The sequence below is a fragment of the Ascaphus truei genome, chromosome 1 (assembly GCF_040206685.1).
Source record: "Ascaphus truei isolate aAscTru1 chromosome 1, aAscTru1.hap1, whole genome shotgun sequence".
Taxonomy (NCBI): domain Eukaryota; kingdom Metazoa; phylum Chordata; class Amphibia; order Anura; family Ascaphidae; genus Ascaphus; species Ascaphus truei.
The window spans coordinates 413668199-413688734 of NC_134483.1; the positions used below are offsets into that span (position 1 = coordinate 413668199).

Below are 20536 nucleotides of genomic sequence, written 5' to 3' on the forward strand. Positions count from 1 at the left end.
ATACCTCCCAATGGCCCCCGCATACCTCCCAATGGCCCCCGCATACCTCCCAATGGCCCCCGCATACCTCCCAATGGCCCCCGCATACCTCCCAATGGCCCTCGCATATCCCCAATGGCCCCCACATACCTCCCAATGGCCCCCGCATACCTCCAATGGCCTCCGCATACCTCCAATGGCCCCGCATATCCCCAATGGCCCCCGCATACCTCACAATGCCCCCTGCATACCTCCCAATGCCCCCCGCAGGCCCCCACATACCCCCAATGGTCGCCGCATACTCACAATTGCCGCCGCAGGCCCCCGCATAACCCCATTGGCCGCCGTATGCCTCCTCTGGCCCCCTCAAACATCTGATGTCTCCCGCAAGCCGCCGCAAACCCCCGCAAGCCCCCTCAAACTCTGATGTCTCCCGCAAGCCGCCGCAAATCCCCGCAGACCCCCTCAAACCTCCGATGTCTCCCGCAAGCTCCCGATGTCGCCCGCAGCCCCTGATGACTCCAACATACCTCCGATGGTGAGCGGGACTCCCGGCGCCGTTTCTGGTAGTGTGTGTCTGTCAGAGTGTGTCTGTCAGTGTGTGTATGTGTCTGTCAGTCAGAGTGTGTGTGTGTGTGTGTCTGTCAGTGAGTGTGTGTGAGAGTAGGATGACTGACTTGGTCTCTCTCTCTCTCACCCTCTCTGTGTGTGTGTGTCGCTCTCTCTCTGTGTGTGTTGCTCTCTCTCTCTCTGTGTGTCGCTCTCTCTCTCTGTGTGTCGCTCTCTCTCTCTCTGTGTGTCGCTCTCTCTCTCTCTGTGTCGCTCTCTCTCTCTGTGTCACTCTCTCTGTGTGTGTCGCTCTCTCTCCCTCTCTCTCTCTCTCTCACACTGTCTCACACTCTGGACCTGGATAACTTACCCTATATATCTTAACTGCCCTATAACTACACTGAAATAACCTATACTGCTTACTTCCAGAACTGACTCAAGCTTTACAGAGGAGACATCAGAATCCCCCCTAAGGCTAAGGCCCTGCAGACAGGCGGGGCGCTGACAGACACAGACCGCGATATGGGAGCCGGGGAGGGAGGGGTGCGGGCTCAGATTGTGGTGCCGTCCACTCCCCCCCCCCCACACACACACACACACACACACACTTTAATAACACGCAGCTCCTTCCCTGCTCCCCGCCCAAGGCGCCTCCCACCTAGCTCCTTCCCTCCCCTTCTCCCCATTGGCTGACTCGCGTACCACGTGACGCGTCAACGCCGAAATTCACAAGATTCTGGCTGACGCGTCACAGTACGTAGTCAGCCCTGTCGGATGGAGGCAGCGGGGGCGGGGACCACTCGGGCAAGGGTCTGGTGGTTCGCGGACATGTGCCCCGCCGGCCGCAGCAGGTTCGCAGCCTAACCCAGAAGACAGGTAAGAAACACCTCACCTCCAACATATAACATTGCGGAAATGAGGTACCTGGACTGCGAATCAGGTAAGATCACACATACACACACACACGTAACAAGGACTAATTGTAGTATAATGTAATACAATAAATAAACTTATGTCAAAAACTAATGTTGTTCTTACTAGGAATTTATTTTATTTGATTTTTTTTTAAAGCGGGGCGGGACTAGGTCGGGGGTTGGGGGCGGGACTGGGTTGCGAGTAGATTTTTTGTTCGGCGAGTAGATTTTTGTGTGATTTGTCGACCACTGTGCGTGTGTGTGTGTATATATATATATATTTATATATATATATATGTATAAAAATGAAAGAGAAAAGGCGCAATCCTGTATAGCAATAAAAAACAGGAAAATGTATTAATTAAGCAAGGAAGGCTAGGTGACTGAACAGATTAAAACAAGCACAATGATGCCAATAGACACAATAAACACAATATATGACAATAAACAAGAGTACTCTTGAAAATAAAAAGAAGGGAAATGTGACCAAAAAATGTCCAATAGCGCAAATGTAGGAGGCAGTAAGATGTGGGAGGAATTGTCACTCGATAGGTAGCAAATGATTGGAGCAACAAATGGGGAGAGGTATTTGACCCGTCAGATGATAGATTGCGGATGCAAACGTGGAAAAATCAGGCTGATATTGACCTCTATAGATGGAGATGGGGGGTAAGCAAATAGCATAGGCAAGGGATTAAGGAATGGTCTCACCAAAGGATGTAACCGCGATGACCACAGGGCTCTCCGCGTCCCTCCGTCAGCACACCAACGTAATCACTCTGGAGATGAACATGTGATGCTGACACTGGAGACGCTGTTCCACTTCCACTTCCTGGATTACCCCCTCACACAAGACAGCTGTATTCGTTCAAATTGAATATTCACTCGTGTCTCTGCTTGATGTCAGACTCAGCCAGACAGACAGACAGACAAATACAGCCTTCCACTTTGTTCCGCCAATATAACTGAAATGGCTGCTCTCACTCCTCACATGCGATTAGGCACTCCTCTCACAGTCAGCTGTCGGACATTGATGACGCAAACCTACGCCGTTTCGTCAGCTGTTGCGCCCGACTTCAAGGGTGAATTCTAGGGGATAAGTGGTGAACTTTTATAGGGTTGACTTAAACCTGATAGGTTAATTAGTAGGAAGACAAATATGATGTCTCTTAAAGAGAAATCGAAGAAAAAACAGGTGCGCAAATCTCATCAGGACATGGAAAAGAGAAGTAGAGACATCAAATAGTGCAATATTGTCAACTACAACAAATTAAATCAATGTTTATAGCTCTATAAAGTTTGCACTCACGTGTACAACGTGATATTAGGGCATTGTGGTTATTAGAAGTTACCAACTTTAGTTTCCAGATAGGTACTCCGGATCAACATCAATAATGTTCCATAGGAAAGGAAGGGAATCCATATACAAAGAAGAAAAAGCAAAATAGTATAATACTGCTTTTAATATTAAAATCACAAAGTATTCCACTTACATAAGTGTCTTTGTGGCGAGCATTCAGACCACCCTGGGTCATATGGACAGACAATTATCTCCACAGCAACAGCATCTGCTCCGCGGCCGTCACAGCATACACTGGGCTGGTTAATGTAGTCCTCCTCTCTGGATGTCACCAACAAAGTGCCACTCTGTTGTCAATGACTCACACAACGCGCGTTTCTATTTAATAGTCTTCCTCAGGGGCTAATCTAACATCCTGCACTGTTTCCCTTCCTTAAATAACCCACTGCATTAAATTTCAAATTGCGGAGTGTCACGTGTGACGTCATCTCGTCCGACGTCACGCGACGCGTCATCACGCATATTTAGTATATTTAAATATTCAAAACTTTATAAAGTCTTGGCAAACAAAATCTGTTACACAGCCATCCAATGGGCACATAGCACCATTTCCATTCTAAACATAACCCACCGCATTAGGTTTAGATTGCAGGCGACGAACGACATCGCCGTCGCCAAAACCCGCCGCCAGCATAATTTGATTTTTCGCGGGCCGTCGCGTCACGTGACGGCCCTTGAACAAATCAAATTGCGGGAATCCCGCAATGCCGCCGACCGGCGAAATATAACTAGCGACAGGTGACGTCACCCATCGTGTCGCCGTCGGCGGCACTATAGGCAAAGCCTAAGACGCACCTTTTTTCCAATTTTCACATGTCTGAAAGCGGGGTGCATCTTAGAATCGATGTATTTAAAAAAAAAAAAAGTGTCTACAGTACTAACCCCCTCTTTCACTTACCATGTTTCATGAGAGGTCCCATGTCAGCGGAGGATGAAGCGGGCAGCAGCATGAGAGATCCCAAGTCTGCAGATGATTGAAGATAAGAAGACAGCAGGTGGACGTAGAGTGGCGGCAGGAGATCATAATAGCAGGAGAACTGAGCAGGAGCAGAGCGGGATAGGGGAACGGCTTGGGAGATGCACACTGTAACCAGAAGTCAGGCACCAGTCAACTACCGGTGTTACAGTGTGCACCTCCCAAGCCGTTCCCTTATGCCGCTCTGCTCATGCTCAGCTCTCCTGCTATTATGATCTCCTGCCGCCGCATTCCCGCTGTCTTCCTATCTTCAACCATCTGCAGACGTGGGACCTCTCCTGCCACCGCCGTCCGCTTCATCCTTCGCTGACATGGGACCTCTCCTGAAACATGGTAAGTGAGAAGTAAATTTCCTCGATTTGTATGGGCCAAGTTGATGGTGCGTCTTACAATCGATGGCGTCTTACGATCGAGGAAATACGGTTACGATCGAGGAAATACGGTATATGTGTGTGTGTATATATATATATACACACACACACACATATATATACACACACACATGTATTTTATTTTTTTCAGCCACTAGATGGTAGGCTGTATATCTGGCACGTGACATAATGAGTTGCAGATATATATTGAAGCACACAGCCCATGGACTGTACATGAATGCCTTCGGTACTTATGCTTGGTTCACATGAGTGTAAATGTTTAAAATAATTTTATATATGTTTCAAATATCTGGAACTGTTCAGTTGGGGACCTGTGAGTTCAATAACAGACACATTCTTTGTCTTTTTCTACCAGTAGTCTTTTCTAATAATTTTCTTCTACTGTATGTCCAGGAGTAAACGTAGGATATTGTGGTTATGTAACACATTGTACTGTCATGAATTGTCAAGGTAAAGTTTCCACAAATGGAAATACATTCTCATGACTTTGTTTTAGTGATTGTTACTAATGATGCAGTGGTGTTTATGCCTGTGTCCTAACATGTTGCATGCACACAATTGAAATAATGTATTTGCTATCCTTTGAGGTGTGACCCAATCCTGGCTTCCTAAGGCCGCGCGTATAGTGCCTGCGACGGCAATGCAACGTCGCCCAAAAATAAAAGCATTGCCGCCCCGCCGTGTGCGCTTATAATAAGTAAATTCGCACAAGGTGTCGCGAATTTTGGTAGCTGGCAATATTTGATTTTTAAAGGGCTGTCACCTCATGTGACAGCCCCTGAATCAATCAAATGCCAGTAACTTTCGCTAGCAGCGACGTGTGACGTCATCCGTCGCAGGCACTACACGCGTGGCCTAAGACTGCGCTTATTGTGCCGGTGACAGCGATGCGACGTCTCGTCAAAACAAATGCATTGCCGCCGTCGCGTGCACTTATAGTAAGCACAACGGAGCGGCGGCTTGTTCGTGATCGCTGGAAGTCATCCCAATTTGATTTTTCCAGTGACCGCAGCCTGACGTCGCTGTCGCGGGCACTATAAGCGTAGCCTTAGACTTTTATCACTATCTTCCATTAAAGCGATGTGGTTAAAGATATATTAGACTATAAATAGGATACAACAGTTTCATAAGATAATTACTGGTTTTGTTTGGGATCATTTCATGAGGTCTAGAGAGCTTTTCCAATCCAAACAATAAAATAACACAGAAGCTGTAATCACTGTTTCTTCTCTGAAGATCTCATTATTACTTATATTTAGAGGCTTCATGCAGCTCATCATACAAAAAAGGCTAATTTGTATTTGCAGTTTCAACATTTTATCAAGTCAGTTAGGCAAAAAAACATTCTCTCAAAGTGGCCATGTATAAAAAGTATTTTTGATCAGTGTTAATTGTTAGTCTTAAAAAAAACCAAAATATATATACAGTATTTATATTCTTTTAATTTTTGCTTGCAGAAGAAAGACTACGGTGAAGGGTTTATGCATTTACGCTGATTACAAGTCAGATGAGAGCTACACACCAAGTAAAATCTCAGTCAGAGTGGGAAACAACTTTCACAATCTCCAAGAGATTCGGGTAAGTTGATTTGTCATTGTTTGTTGTTTTTGCTATATAAAAAAAAATGCCCATTTTGACTTGTTTTGATGTATAATAGTATCAGCTGTGGATTGTTGAAAAATGTAACTTTAGTACATTTCCAACTTGACTCCATGTCATCATGATGATAGAATTTAGTCTTCATTGTGTAACTCTGACCCCAGATTTCTACTTCTCAACAATAATGTTTTCCTACAGTAAACAGAGTGAGGGTACCAACATAGTTTGTCTGTACTAACACCGAACTATCATATTTAAAACATTTAATCTTTCTAAACATCATTAATTCCCTAACATGTTCCAGGTAAATAATTTGGCAATGCGTTTCTATTGGTGAAATATACCTATGGTACTATATGTCAGTTAATTTAAAAAAAAAAAAAAAACATAAATTTTTTATAACAGAATGAACATACAATAAGACAATGTTTGTTATTTAACGTCAATCAGCAACAATTGCTCTAATTATCCCTGTTGAGAGGCTGTTCCTACATCTGTTAATCTTTCAGTGAGTACATATTTTCTCACACTTCCTTTAATATGCCGCAATCCATATTAAAGCATGATACTATGTTTATGTTGATGATCATTGTGCAGGCGTTTTTGGATACATCCTACTTTTCTCCCTCTTTTAAATAATTAGTCTTTCAGTGGCACAAATTATGATTTTGGTATAGCTGCTAATTACAACTAGTCCAATTATCCTCGAATTCAAATATATAGGACGCTTGATAACCTACTATAATTCTTCTCATCAGTTATTGATAATGCTCTAATAAATTCATTAGCACATTACAATAGGAGAGAGAGAATGGGAAACAGATGGCCTTTAAACGTGATACTTATACAGTAAAGGATAAAGGATCCCTTCTCATTGAGGTTTAAATTCGAAACATGTTGTATGGAAGAGGAGCCATAGCCAAGTGAGTTACAGTAGCACTCTGGTACCTCTCACCAGTCATGGATTGGAGTCAAATTAACACATGAAAAACCCTGTGACCGATTCACTTTTGTCCTGCACTCCTAGATGCCATTACGATAGGGTTACCCTATGACTACAAATACAAGTTTTGCATACCAGTTTATGGGTTAGTCTAGTTGGCCATTTTTCTGCAGCTCTGACAGAGGCAGAGGAAAGTTCCCTTGGCGTGCCAAATTGCCAGCCAGAGTGCTGCATACGAAACCACTGGCAGCCAACATGAAGTCTACCTATTTTTGCATAGGAAACAGCCTTTAAAATAACATTCGTTTTCTAATTTATTCCCTTAGTAGCCTAATGTGCAGCGGTGTATCGAACCTCAGCTAAAGTCTGAGAGTGCAGGAAATGAGTCACTTCACAAGCCAAGTCTCTAACTAACTGATCATACAGATCATTACACAGTGTAGGGCTCGCATGTATTTCCTTCTATGTATCCTTTCTATATGGTTATTTAAGAATTCTAGTCTACAGATAAAGTCTGAAAAACCATACTTTCTGTTATACTATTGCTCCCACTTTACCATAAGATATGTGCTGTGAGTAGCAAGAAGTAGACAATTTGATCCACTAAATTAGGGCAGCAGTTCTGTAGAGACTGTTTGTTGGTTAGATGTTGCCTGCACATTAAGTAAACGTGAAGCACTGATTATTTGTCATGTGCATATAAGAGGCACTCTTTCATTACTATTTAAGCCAGTTAGTGTATTCTTACCTATCTTTCTGCCTACCACAGCCAGTCTGTAACTTCACATGACTAGAAGAGGTCATTATTTATTTTTCCAACATTCCACATGTGATTGTTGAACCACTCAAAGGGGCCTATTCTGGTAGCTACGATAAGTGACTTAACGCATGTAAAGTGCACTTTACGAGTGATTTTGCATGTATAGCAAGCTTTTCAATAAGCCATTATCACATGTCAAAATCACCTGGCATACCCCGGTTTAAGGACACTCACTTTAAGTACACTCGCGAGTAAGGACATTTCGCCCAATAGGCAAATGGCAGCTCGCGCATGCGCCTGTCAGCACGTCCTGAACAGCAATACCAGCTCCTTACCTGTACCGAAGCTGTGCGCAAGCAGGGAGACTATAGAGCCTGTTACAAATGCGTTATTTAAATCAGTTATGCACGTATATGACGATTGCGGTACAGTATATGCATCGATAAGTGGGAAAAATTTTAATTAATTATTCAGTATATATACGTGTCTACATCCGGTATATGATCACTCCTTGAGAAAGTGCAACACTTGCGTGGGAGGACTGTTCCCTACTGAAACACCTTTTTTGTATGTTCTAATAAAGCCTTTTTTGTTCCTGAAGTACCTGGCTACCTATTTTCACTCAACTGTTGTCAGTATGTGAGTGCCTTGATTTGCTCTTTGATTACGTCAAAATCACCTGTAAACAGCATTTTTTTGCATGCATTATCACTAGGGTGACCAGATTTGTCCCGCCAAAAACCGGGACAAATGCTATGCATGTGCAATCAGCACTTCCCGGCTGCTCATGCGAGATCGCCACTTTTTTGTTTGGAGGAACCCTCGAAGTATTTCGAAAAATCTCGGGGAACCCCTATCTGGCTGACACATATTAGGTTCGACAGGGGTCAGTCACAACATTTCACACCTCACGAGCCACCTCTATTTCCCACCCATTACCCATGTTTTTCTCTCCCATCCATCTCACTAACTCTCCCCCCTCCCGCCTCGCAGGTATTTATCCCTTGCGTCTCACTCTTACTCCCTCTTTTCCTCACTCACTCCCTCCTACCCCCCTCAATTCTCTCACTCGCCCCTACCTTCCGTCAATTACCCCACTCTCTCAATCCACCCTACAAAATACATACCAAAAAACCCTACCCCCATGGGGGGGGGAGGTGGCTGTGGTCTATAGGAGGAACCCCTGAGACTGCTCCAAGGAACCCCAGGGTTCCACGGAACCCTGGTTGGGAATCACTGCGCTAAGATAATGAATGGGTTAAATAGCAATACCCAGTTTATTGGGGGTACCGGGGTTTTTAAGGTAATGAAGGGGTTAACCCCTTCCACAAGTCCCCCATGAGGCCTAACCCTCCACCCTAGGGCACCTACATCCTTCACCCACCCCCTCTACCACCAACAAACTGGCTACTGCTATTTAACTCCTTCATTACCGTAGCGGTTATTTTTAGTCATAGGATTGAAGCAGGCGGTCTCGGGAGCTGAACTGCATTAATTTCAGGTCCAGGGACCCCCTGCTTTCCGAGGTTCAGGCCCCAGTATGGTGTTATGGTATCTTCTGCAAGTTTAAATGTCCCGGTCACGTGATGTGGGAGATTTAAACTTGCAGGAAACACCCACACCTGTTAGGGAGCCCTGTACCTCTAGAAGCAGGGGGTCCCCAAACCTGAAAGTAATGCGGTTCAGCTCCGGAGACCCCCGGCTTCAATCCTATGTACTACAAATTAAAATAAAAACAGCGCGGTCGCCTGTAAGAGCTGTGCACGGAGATGCAGCTTCTCTCTGCTCTCTGTGCAGCGCTTCCAGATTGGTGGAGGGAAATCATACCTTAGGTCATTTCGCTTGTAAAGCAACTACAAACTAGTGCGGTATGTCAATTAAAAAAAAAACAAATGGTATATAAAATGTAATTTGCAATCGTGAATACTTTTTTTTCCACATATTTCATACTGTGAGCTAGGAACATGCCAACACGTTAAATTATTGAAGCTACTGGAATAGGCCCATAGGTAGTCGTTAAAACTTGCTTTTTCAAAATAACCTTTAGCTCCTCCCCAAATATTATATCCCACATAAACAGCTTGCTAGATGTGCAATGTTTTTAAAACATTGACATTATTAAGATAATTTAAGCAGCTAGTCCTAATTTGCAATATAAAGTTTGTTACGTGAAGAACATGCTCCAGATATTACAGATGAAAGAATTATCCATAATGGACATATCAATGTAGATTACATCCAAAAACACAAACATTGCAAAAAAGATTGGAAATGTTAGAGGTGGAATAAACTATATCTGTGACAATTTTCTTGTATTTTTTTTTAATGAGTTATTTTATTTTTCCTTTTACAACAGTACCCAAGCCTTGCTTTCTTTATTTCTTTTAGTCTCTCCTATTTATATGTTCCCTTTCATCTGGAATTGACTTTTCAAAGTGCTTTGCCTTGTTACTTATTTTTTCCTTAACTTTGTACCTTTGTATCAAAAAAAGTTTCTCATCTGTCCTGGTTTGCACCTATTTTTGCCATTTCATTTCTGTTTTTAAAATCTCCTTTTCACAGCTAAAAGCAACTTGGATCATAATATTTCTTTCTGTATGCTTATAGGAAGGTGTTAAGTGCAAATATCAAGGGTAATAGTATTTTTATTGCTTCACTAAGATGGCCTCCAAGTTTAAAAATGTCAATAAGGCTCCAGCTATCAAAACAATGTGTTGCTTTTAGCGCAAGGCCTGTCACCAGCAATTTTAATATACATGGTAACCTTTTGTCTGCTGGTATGACCTTTTAACACACATTATGCCTAGCCAGGCGTTCAGTACTTGGCTGTGCATTTCCAAAACAAACAAATAAACATAGTATTGTATAGGACAAGAGTGATTGGTATGCAACTTTTTCATTTCGGACCAAAAAGTGCTTGTTGCATGCAGGGGCAGAAAATAAGTAACATTTCAGTTTACATATATCTCACAGGGCTCGACTGGATTCCCACTGATATTTCTAGGCCACCCGGGATTTATTTTATATGTCTTTTCCTTCAAAGATGTAGACTCTTCCTGGGTAGGCAGAATATGAAAATAAATGTTAAAATGAAGTTTGATACACACAGCTGTGTGCCTGTTCGTGGGAGAAATGCCTGGCTAGAAAGTGTTTGTAGTTCTAGAGTCTGCATTTATTTTTAAGTTGCTGATGCTCCAGCTAGCAGTGCTGTGCATGTACAGTACAGTTTAGTGTGGACTTTTACAATATTAGAGACAGATTATTGGCGTGCTTAATGCATCAGCCTAGGGCCTGAAAGAGGAAGCAACAAATTACACATTTGCGGTTCTCATTTGGACGTCGATGTCCAGAATCTTTATATGTGCAACCACTGATGTCTGAGAATTGGTGGAATGTGTATGAAACATGGCTATGTTGTGATTGTTCGGATGTTTGTGAAACTCAGGATTCTTTTATCATTTGGTTTTATAAATAAAATTGCCGAGGCGAAACTTGGACTGTCTGTAAATTACATTGATTATTAAAATTTAAAATTTGTCTAGGACGACCGAGCTTGGCAGGGTAAAATTCAGATGACAATCAAGTGGAGGATTGAGAATGATGTTTGGTATCCACTAGATGTCAGGCTTGCTTTGGTTAACAGGTTATGGAGTTCGACATTTCTGACCTATTGTTGACTTAACTTCACTATTCTTATGTCTACAAAGGCCATTCAAGCCCTTTTAAAATCTTTAATAATTTATTTTAGAACATATATTTTTATTAATAATAGCATAATGTTTTTTGCTTTCTTGTCTATGAAATACATTTTCTGTAAGAAGTTTACAGTCTTGGTTCTTCTGCATCATACAGTGTTTGTGTATTTAGTTTGTTTACCTTTTCTATCCCTATAGGTGACATCTTTCAAATTAAAAAAAATATCCTTAAGTCAAAATATTTTGATGAAAGCAGGAATAACCCCCATTTTTTTGTTCCTTTCCAACGCTTACCGGGACCAAGGGGTTTCCTAAAGTTGCTCCATACTCAGACCTCGGGGGCTCTCCCGGCTCCCCAGATACATTTATTTTTTATGTGCAGTTTGTTATTTTATTTCAAATAGTTTTTATTAGTTTTCCGCATAGTACAAATCACAGACATCGGAGCTCCAACAAACAACTGACCGAACTTTCTCATACATAGAGTAGGAATAGTATCAATGAAATACTATAGAATAATCATACAAACACTCTTAACTATTTACTTATATTCACGCTATGCTTAAATTGTAGATGATTAGGCATTAAATTCACTTTAATATGGTTACTGTTGGCGGCTCAGTTCTAACAGGGTGATTTATATACTATGTGCAGAGTAATAAGAACAAAGAGGAAGAATACAGAGAGAAAGAGGAGAGAAAACAACCAAGAAGGACAGAGGGGCGGGGGGGGGGGGGGAGAGATGGTGGTGGGAGAGAAGGGGTGGGGTGGAGAGGATACCTCCTCCTCCCCACGACTGTTCGATTTTCTGTTTGACTGTTGTATTAAATTTTGTATTACAGTTGGTGCCCCAGCCAGGGATCCCATGTTTTGTAAAATTCGTCTGTAGAGTGTTTTAGGAACGCTGTCATTTTTTCCATCCGCATCACCTCGGTTATTCTTTTCTCTACAGTTCGCCTAGAGGGGGGGGGGGGGCGGCGATCTTCTTCCAGGAAGCCGCCACGGCGCATCTAGCCGCCGTCAGTATAAATGATACTAGCCTCCTCATAGGCCGGCTTATATCTTCAACTGGTTTTGCCGGGAGATAAGTCAATGGGTCTATGGGAATCGAAAGATCTGTTCCATCTTTAATAATAGTTTGGATAGTGGTCCTATATGCAGTTTTTGACCAAACTACTAATATGCCCGCTGGGTCACGCATACAAAGTTGCACTGTCCGCTTTTAATCACATTGCAACCTTCTTTCATCACGGAGAGTGAGCCCTGAGCCAATTTGTTTCCACTGGACCAGTAGTCTTGCTCGGCGGACAAACCTGCTCGTCGATTAGAAACCAGGAGAGCCCGGTTTTAGGTAAGCTGAAAAAGAAGATCTAAACAAACAAACCGGGAGCAGTGCAGACTGCTCATTTACAATTACCTTCAAACATGGGTTATCGCTCATTACTGGAAGAGAACGCCACCGATTAGCACTATTTGCTACTTCTGCACCTCCTCGTCCTTTCACAGAACCTTCTTTTTAAAGGTTGCATCCATTTGTTTTTATACCTTTCTCCTCAACTCACAAACCTTAGCAGAACTTTGGGGTATTTTTTTGTTCCATCATCAAACCCATGAAAATATTCTGGAGGAGGGCTGCTCCCTGCAATAATGCCCATTTTGTTTTGGTAAGTAGGCGAAGGAGTGGCTCAGTGAGTAAAGACACTGATTGACACTGAGATTGCTGCAGGGGAGGCTGGTTCAATTCCCGGTGTCGGCTTCTTGTGACCTTGGGTAAGTCACTTTATCTCCCTGTGCCTCATGCACCAAATACATAGATTGTAAGCTCTACGGGGCAGGGACCTGTGCCTGCAAAATGTCTCTGTAAAGCGCTACGTACAATTAGCAGCGCTATACAAGAACATGCTATTATTATTATTATTATTAAGTAATTGCATAGCTCCTTTTGGGAGTGATTTTAAGGGGAAATATTTGTTTTTGAGTTTGTTTTTTTTAGCAGCCCTTTAATTTGTGTAGCCGCATTAAATGGAGCCTTGCTTGTGAAATTACATAAGCCACATTGTACCTTGAATTTTATTCTATGACTTTTTATGATCTTAATATGGTATAGCATCATATTACAAGTTAAGGCAGTGGTATTTGAAACCCATTATGAGAACCCAGAGGCACACTTCACTAATAAAGTAATGGATATGCAAACACTAGAATGGACAGAATATATAAATGGGTGTTTTGTCAGTCATCTGTGAAATGTGGTCCAGTAAGGATCGGTTTGGGACTTCTTTCTTGTGGTTCACCACTCATGCATACATTCTGTGGTTAGGAGAGAGATTTTAGTAATAGCATTTGGACATACTTTGCACTTAGCATGGTGCTTAATGGCTTAACAAACCCATCCTGGGTTGCATACCTCGTGTGTTATCGCATTTAAAACATTGACCAACCCCAGTTTACAAGCATGCACTGTCCCTGCTGCAACCACCGATTCTGGAGGACTCTTCTATAAACGTATTACTCTCTTTGAGTTGGTTTAATTTCCAGTAAACAGGAGTTCTTGGTTTCCTCTACATAAAACCGTATCCCTTATGCAAACAAGCATTTAACGTCAGTAAATCTGAAGAAGAGATGTCTCTGTTCGTCTCCCAACGAACTTTCATGTTGGTCATATAAAAGGTATCACAACCTTTGAGTAAAAAAAAAATATATATATATTTTCACCACAAGCAATATGCTTACAGTGAAGATCTGTACACACATTGCATGCTAGAAGAAACACTTGGCTACATTCCTTATGTAATGTTTTGCTATGAGATTCCTAATGCATATTATACAGATAGGATGTTAAAGATTTATTTTTTGTTCTTCCTGCATACAGTACCAATTTTTTTTTTTACCGTAGATGTATCTACCATGACATGTGACTAATTTTATTTGCCCAGTAACAACCTTTTAATATTGGCACTGTTTCAGCGACCGTGTACATTTGCACTTTGGTGAAACAGGCAATATATCGCCCAATACTGAAGTACTCATTACCTAGGTTGTAAGTAATACTTTCTGTTGGAATTTTTCATTTTGTTCTTTACAATCTTGCGCGCTAGACAGCATTATTGATGCAGATGAATGAGTTGAAGTTGGATTATTTTATTACCTCAATTGAGAAAACACGATTATAAATGTCTGTTTCACTAAGCTTATTTTGGTCTGACATTTGGACTGTTTAGACTTTGTTCAACAGCCTTTCATCCCAATTCTGTATTGTGAGAAGCAGGGTAATGCACAGATAAGGTTACATGAACTTCCATATTCTTGAGTGTAAGTTAAAGCGGCAATCATGCCTTGTTTGCCCCAACCACCCGATTATGTTGCGCCACCTTTTGAGCAGCAAGATTTGCCTAAGGGCACTTGTAGGTATTTCAGAAACTGTGGAGTCTCCAAGCTGAAAATCATGCGAGTCACCACCAGAGGGCCCCTCCCCTGCTTCCCATGCTGTAAAACAAAAAAAGGGGGGGGGGGGTGGAATTGGAGAAATTGTAGGGGGTATTGCTGCTGTAATTCACCATTAACCGTACATTACCCTAATTCTCAAAGTATTAATGGGGTCATTTTGGGGGGAAAAAAGAGTAGCAGAGGACTAGAAAGGAAACAGGCTTCATTTGGGGGGAGGGGTGTTGTATTTTTTCTGAGATTAAATATGAAGCTGTTGTGGTACTGCTTTTTTTGTGTGATCGCAAGAAAGTTTCCGGTCAGGCTTAAATTTGTTAGTTTTCCTGGGAGTGTATGTTCTTTTCTCCAAAATAATGGAATCTGTGGAAACGGCTAAGGATGGAATGTACACAATCCATAGTGCGGTGCTCCCCATGCCCAACAGTCAGAGGGCTGCCAGAGCCACACCAGTTCTCAGAATCCGTAAGCATTTTAACAACCGGTTCTGCAGAACCGCTGGGGACCAGCTACATTTCAGCCTTGTTTTTCAAATATACAATCCTAAAATATAGTCAAGCAATGTATTCTCATGTGCCAATAAAAATCACTTTTATTTGACTTTACTAATCAAATGAAACATTGAAAACAAACTGATACATTATGAGCCATACAGTATTTACTGTGCACCACGTCCTGTAAACATGTATTCAAGTAGTGATTTACCTGGTATCTGGCGTACCCGGCACTTTTTCAGATCCCGGAAATTACCCGGACCCAGCAGCAGGGGGCTGGAACCGCGCTGGGTAATTTCCGTTCGGTTCTACTCCCTCGGTCCTCCTCTTGGAGAACGGGAGGAGCAGAGCAGCAGAACACTTACCTGCAGCTGGCGGCGGAGGGTGAGGAAGACCGCTGCGACGGTGAGGAGGACCACGGCGACATCGTGGGAGCAGCGGCAGACATCCTGGTGGTGGTGGCAGCAGAGGATGTCCTTGTTGATCCAGTGGGAGCAGCGGAACACATCACAACTGATGCCTGTGGGAGCCGGGGGAATGTGACCGGAGCAGGAGCTTTACTATTGGACAGCCATGGAGGAGCTCCTGCTCCGGTCACATGCTCCCACCGGCATCAGCTGTGATGTGTTCCGCTGCTCAACAAGGACATCCTCTGCTGCCACCACCAGGATGTCTGCCGCTGCTCCCACGATGTCGCTGTGGTCCTCCTCACCCTCCGCCGCCAGCTGCAAGTAATTCAATGCTACCCGGCCGGGTACCCGGTACTCGGTTTCCTTCAATTTAGATGATTCAGTACAACACTACATGCCAGCGCTAAATATTCTCTTAAGAAATTGCACCGTTTAGTAAATATTAAAAAAATTATTACTTGTCAAAATATTAGTATCGCAAACTGAGGTGTTATCGAGTAGGTCATTTAATAGCTTTTGAAAAATTCCTTCAAATGTATTACATTAATTTGTCATGGATATTATTAATATATTATATATATATATATATATATATATATATATATATATATATATATATATATATATATATATATATATACAGTGTTCGACAAACCTATACATTTGCTCGCCCCGGGCGAGTGGATTTAACCCCTGGGCGAGTAAATATTGGCCCAATCAGCACACGTTTGCTACTAGGTGGCGAGTAGATTTTTTTGTGTGGCGAGTAGATTTTTTGGTGATTTGCCACTGTATATATATATATATATATATATATATATATATATATATATATATATATATATATTTTTTTTTTTTTTTTTTTTAAAGAACATGGTCTTAAAGCTGCAGTTCAGTCTTTTTTTTAAATTTAATTTTTTTTTTTTTTTAATTCAATAGTTTTATGTGGGCAATCTCTAATTACCTAAAGAACTGTATAGCTGCCAGTCAATTCGTTCTCCATGTATTGATTGGCGAAATCTTTAGATATGGGATATGTTTTTCCTCTGCTTCTGTCACTCAGTGGAAGCTCATGAATATTCATGAGCACTCCTGCACTGACATGTGCTAGAGGGAGGGCAGGGCTGACAAAGGGGTGTGCCAGGGCTTGTGACAGGACATGAAGGGGCAGTGCCTTAGAAAATGGTTGTTAAAATAGAATACAAGAAAATTGGTCTTTCAAAGTTGTTTTTTTAAAAACAGAAAATGCTAAAAGTATTTTTTCTTACTACAGAACTGATTTATTAAAAAAAACAAACATGCAGGATATTGACTGAACTGCAGCTTTAAATGATCCATGCATTATTACAATTATTGAAATTACCCTGTAAAGATATTTAATTTGACTGGTAAAAAGGTTAAAAGTTTTACATATGTTTATATATTAAATATTTTGAGCCCAGCAATAACAAACATGCTAATTCATTTGTTGTACCGAACACACATATGTAACATTGAATCCCAAAAAATGTCACACAAACTCATGAATATATGCAGTGTAGAAGAATCCCAGCACATTGAACTTTGTTTTCTACGTCGCACCTAATATGCAGTGTGACATGGGGCTCTCAAGTTTTGATGAACGTTTTTTTGAGTAGCTCCCAATTGTTTTACTTATGTTAAAGTCATTGGGAGCAAGTCTGGACGTCCTTTCCTAATTCTTTGTGTAAGTTATTCCACATGCATCCAGCCCAGATTGAAACCGTAACCCTGGTGAGAAGTTGTAAAGCAGCAGACCCCTTAAGGAAACATATCTTTTTGTTTATTTTTTTTATACAGTATATTCTGCTTCGCGGAGCCCCTATTTCCCGGAATACTTACTGGTGAAGAAGTAAGCGGCATTACCTACTGGAATTTGAATGGCTGTCCAATAGGAAGTCGTAGTGATTGATGAGCCAGAGGTTTAGCAGCCATTTTGTTTCCCCTAGTGGGAGATTTAAACCCGGGAGCTTCACCAGGAAGTATTTTGGTAACTGGGTGTTTGCACAGCTGGAAATATTGTCGCTTTGTTCTGGTGGGACCCTACGGTTTCAATGCTGTCAAAAAACAACAGCATGGTGGAAAGGGTGAGAGAGTAGGGGGCTGCTGCTGCTTTAAGGTTAGAAATGAAAATGTGATATGGTATTTAGCCGGTCCACTTAAGACATACAGAATTAATTAACTACCCAGACTCTGTGGATCAAATGATCCCATGACAAAATGTTTCTTCTTTTGCACTAAATAAAGGGTGGGTGGAAGGGCAACACCTTAAAAATATTCAAAATAAAAAGTGACCCTTTAAATAATTAATTTAGCAGTCTTCAAACTCGGCTTGGAACCCTGCTTTGAATTTGAACCAATTTATAATCCACTTGCGACAACCTATAATTTGATTTCAAATAGTCGCACTGATAAATGTTGTACATCTATTTATTACCCAAAACATTTGGCCATACAAACTAATCTACAGACAACCATGTACATTTATAGATTACATGAACCTATAGACAAAACAAATTACACTTTTATGTGGCGTGCTTTCACTTATTTCAGAAATATTTGACTCGGACCCAGTACAATTTCTCAAGCAGATACCGCCATCAGAAACCCAGCTATTGACACTTCTCTTTAAAACTGTGTTTACAGCTCAGTTGGCTATTTTTAGACAAATGATGATCCCCAATACTGAGCATTAGGCCGCGATTATAATTGTGGCGGGCGCGAAACATGCACTAAGGCTGGAGGCGGCAGGGTGGCGGAGGCGTGGCCGAGACGTCACTTGAGCGCTCCGCCCTTATTGGCTGAACCACTCACATGACGCGCCGTTGCGCGAATAAAACAAATTCAATTGTATTTTCAAAAAACGCGCGATCGCTCTATGGCCTGCCTCATAGAGGTATGTGCGTTTTTATTTGCGGCGCGCATGGCCACTATAATCGCGGCCTTACAGATGTTCTACAAAATATAGCAAGCTGCATATGCCCCTATTAGGTCAATCTACCAGTAGTACGCTTTTTATGCATGTGCTACTGTTAACCAGCAAGAAGAAATATGGATTTGTTCTAGATAAATAAAATGTCACCTTGGTATGTACTACTTGAGGTGCTGCTGTGTCAGTTTTGTGATTTGACAGTTTTATAAGTGGGCTGGGTATTTGGCACAGTGACTAATAATAATAAAAAAATGTAATCGATGAAATACTCGGGGGTTGGCTTTCCCTTAGCTAATATGGAGACAACATAACCTGTTACATAGGAAATCATGCTACATAGTTCATGTATGCTTTTTTGCCGTAACTGGATCATCACATTCTTACTAAACATGACAATATTGCCCTTAGGTAAAGAGTTCCCAAATCTGAACACATTACGTTGATGAATTTGCAAATATATGTGAATCTCTCGATATGGGAATAAACTGCTAACCATAAAAGTGTGGTTTCTCTAAATGTCCTTAAGGAGATGCTTGAGGACATACATGCTCGCTCATAGGTGTTGTCCAAGTTTAGTCCTCAAGGGCAACTAACAAGCCCGGTTTGTAGAGCAACATACCTAGGGAGGTTGTCTCAGTGATAATTAGACCTGTGATAATTATGAGGTATTTAGAGACATTTTGAAAACCTGGCCTGTTCAGTTTTGATATCTGAACTTGGACCACCCTTCCTTTGGTTGCCAAAACTAGGGGCAATACTGTGATTATTGCTTTCTGGGCAAATAATGTAAATGTTAATCACAGTACTGCATTACAGAAGCTTGGATGCCATTTGTTTTGACTCTTTTTTTTTTTTTGTGTGTGTGCAATTCGGCTATCCAAAAATACAAACCTCACAATAATTATAAAATCATTTTACAGTTTAATCCTTATGGAAACCTGAGAAAAGCAGAGTGATCCATGTATGTAAAAGTGTTCTGATATGTACAATAAACAATGTGTGGGAGTATGGACAATCCTAAATAAGTCCAACCATGTGGTTTCTGTTACAGCGCCAATGTATTCTGCTTCTCCTATTTGTGGGATAATTGTTCCGGTTTCTAATTTGTTTTTGTGCACATGGTCCAAATAAATCATAACTAGTGAATATTTCCTGTGAAGAATAGATCGACAACAATCTGTTTCCCAGGCATTAACTGAGATTGTTTACTGATATCACAGTGAGGTTTTGTCATTTTCTGCCTACTAAAGAATAACGCTCTGAAGGGAGGGGAATAACATACAATTGACGTTTTGCAATATAACGCAAAAAGTTGTGATTAGCGCCATTGTAAAAGAGGAAACGTTTTGGACTGAGTATTTCTCATGAAAGCTTGTGTAACATTCTGTAATAAAAAAAAACCAAGCATTAAAGTACTTGCTGTTGCACATTTGCAATGGGGTTAGTACACCTGCCTTAATGTAAATAATGCAATCATTATGTCTGACAGTATATTAAGAGTCACACTGGAACACAGACTGAGGTGTGTCATCATAAGATGTAAAAACATTCTAGAAACATTTGTTTGTATTCCAAAACTTAGATAAAATGAATGGTTGTTGAAATAAGTCAAATGTTATACTTGCCCCTATGGCTTTTATGTATCGCCTGTATTCCCAAGGACCTTTTTTTTCTCAGAAATCCTAGACTTCTTGGCTGATAAGCCATATGGTGTAATGCGGGTGGAGTACAGTGTGTGCTGACAGATAAATACATTGCCTAAACGCAAAGCTATACGTTTATAAAGAAATCCGCCTTAGAAACAAGAATATATAAATTATCCAAATGTTTTCTCTAGAGCCATCCAAAACCGTAGGCCTAGTGAGGTAGAATGAAACAGTGTAATTTATGATATATTAAGTCACTTTTATATATTAGGTCACTTAAATAAAAACAAAAAGCCACTGTCACATAACCCCCTCCCCCTTTTTTTTTTTATTTTTTTTTTTGCAGTGCTTCCTGCTTTTATTAATGTTTGTGGAGGACTGTAAAAAATAGTTGTTTGTGAAAAATTAGATTATACAGAGGTCACATA

General features: G+C 41.3%; 1 protein-coding gene across 10 annotated transcripts in view; it reads left to right on the top strand.

Annotated features, from left to right (window-relative positions):
- Positions 1–20536, top strand: part of ANAPC10 (anaphase promoting complex subunit 10) — a 66589-nt gene that overhangs the window by 18156 nt on the left and 27897 nt on the right. For all 10 annotated transcript variants that reach the window (XR_012803850.1, XM_075614238.1, XM_075614249.1 and 7 more), the window contains one exon: positions 5628–5748. Coding sequence is in view for 9 of the 10 variants with exons in the window: in XM_075614238.1 (XP_075470353.1) it covers positions 5628–5748 (121 nt within the window). In the remaining variant the exon portion in view is untranslated. The remainder of the gene's footprint in view (positions 1–5627; positions 5749–20536) is intronic.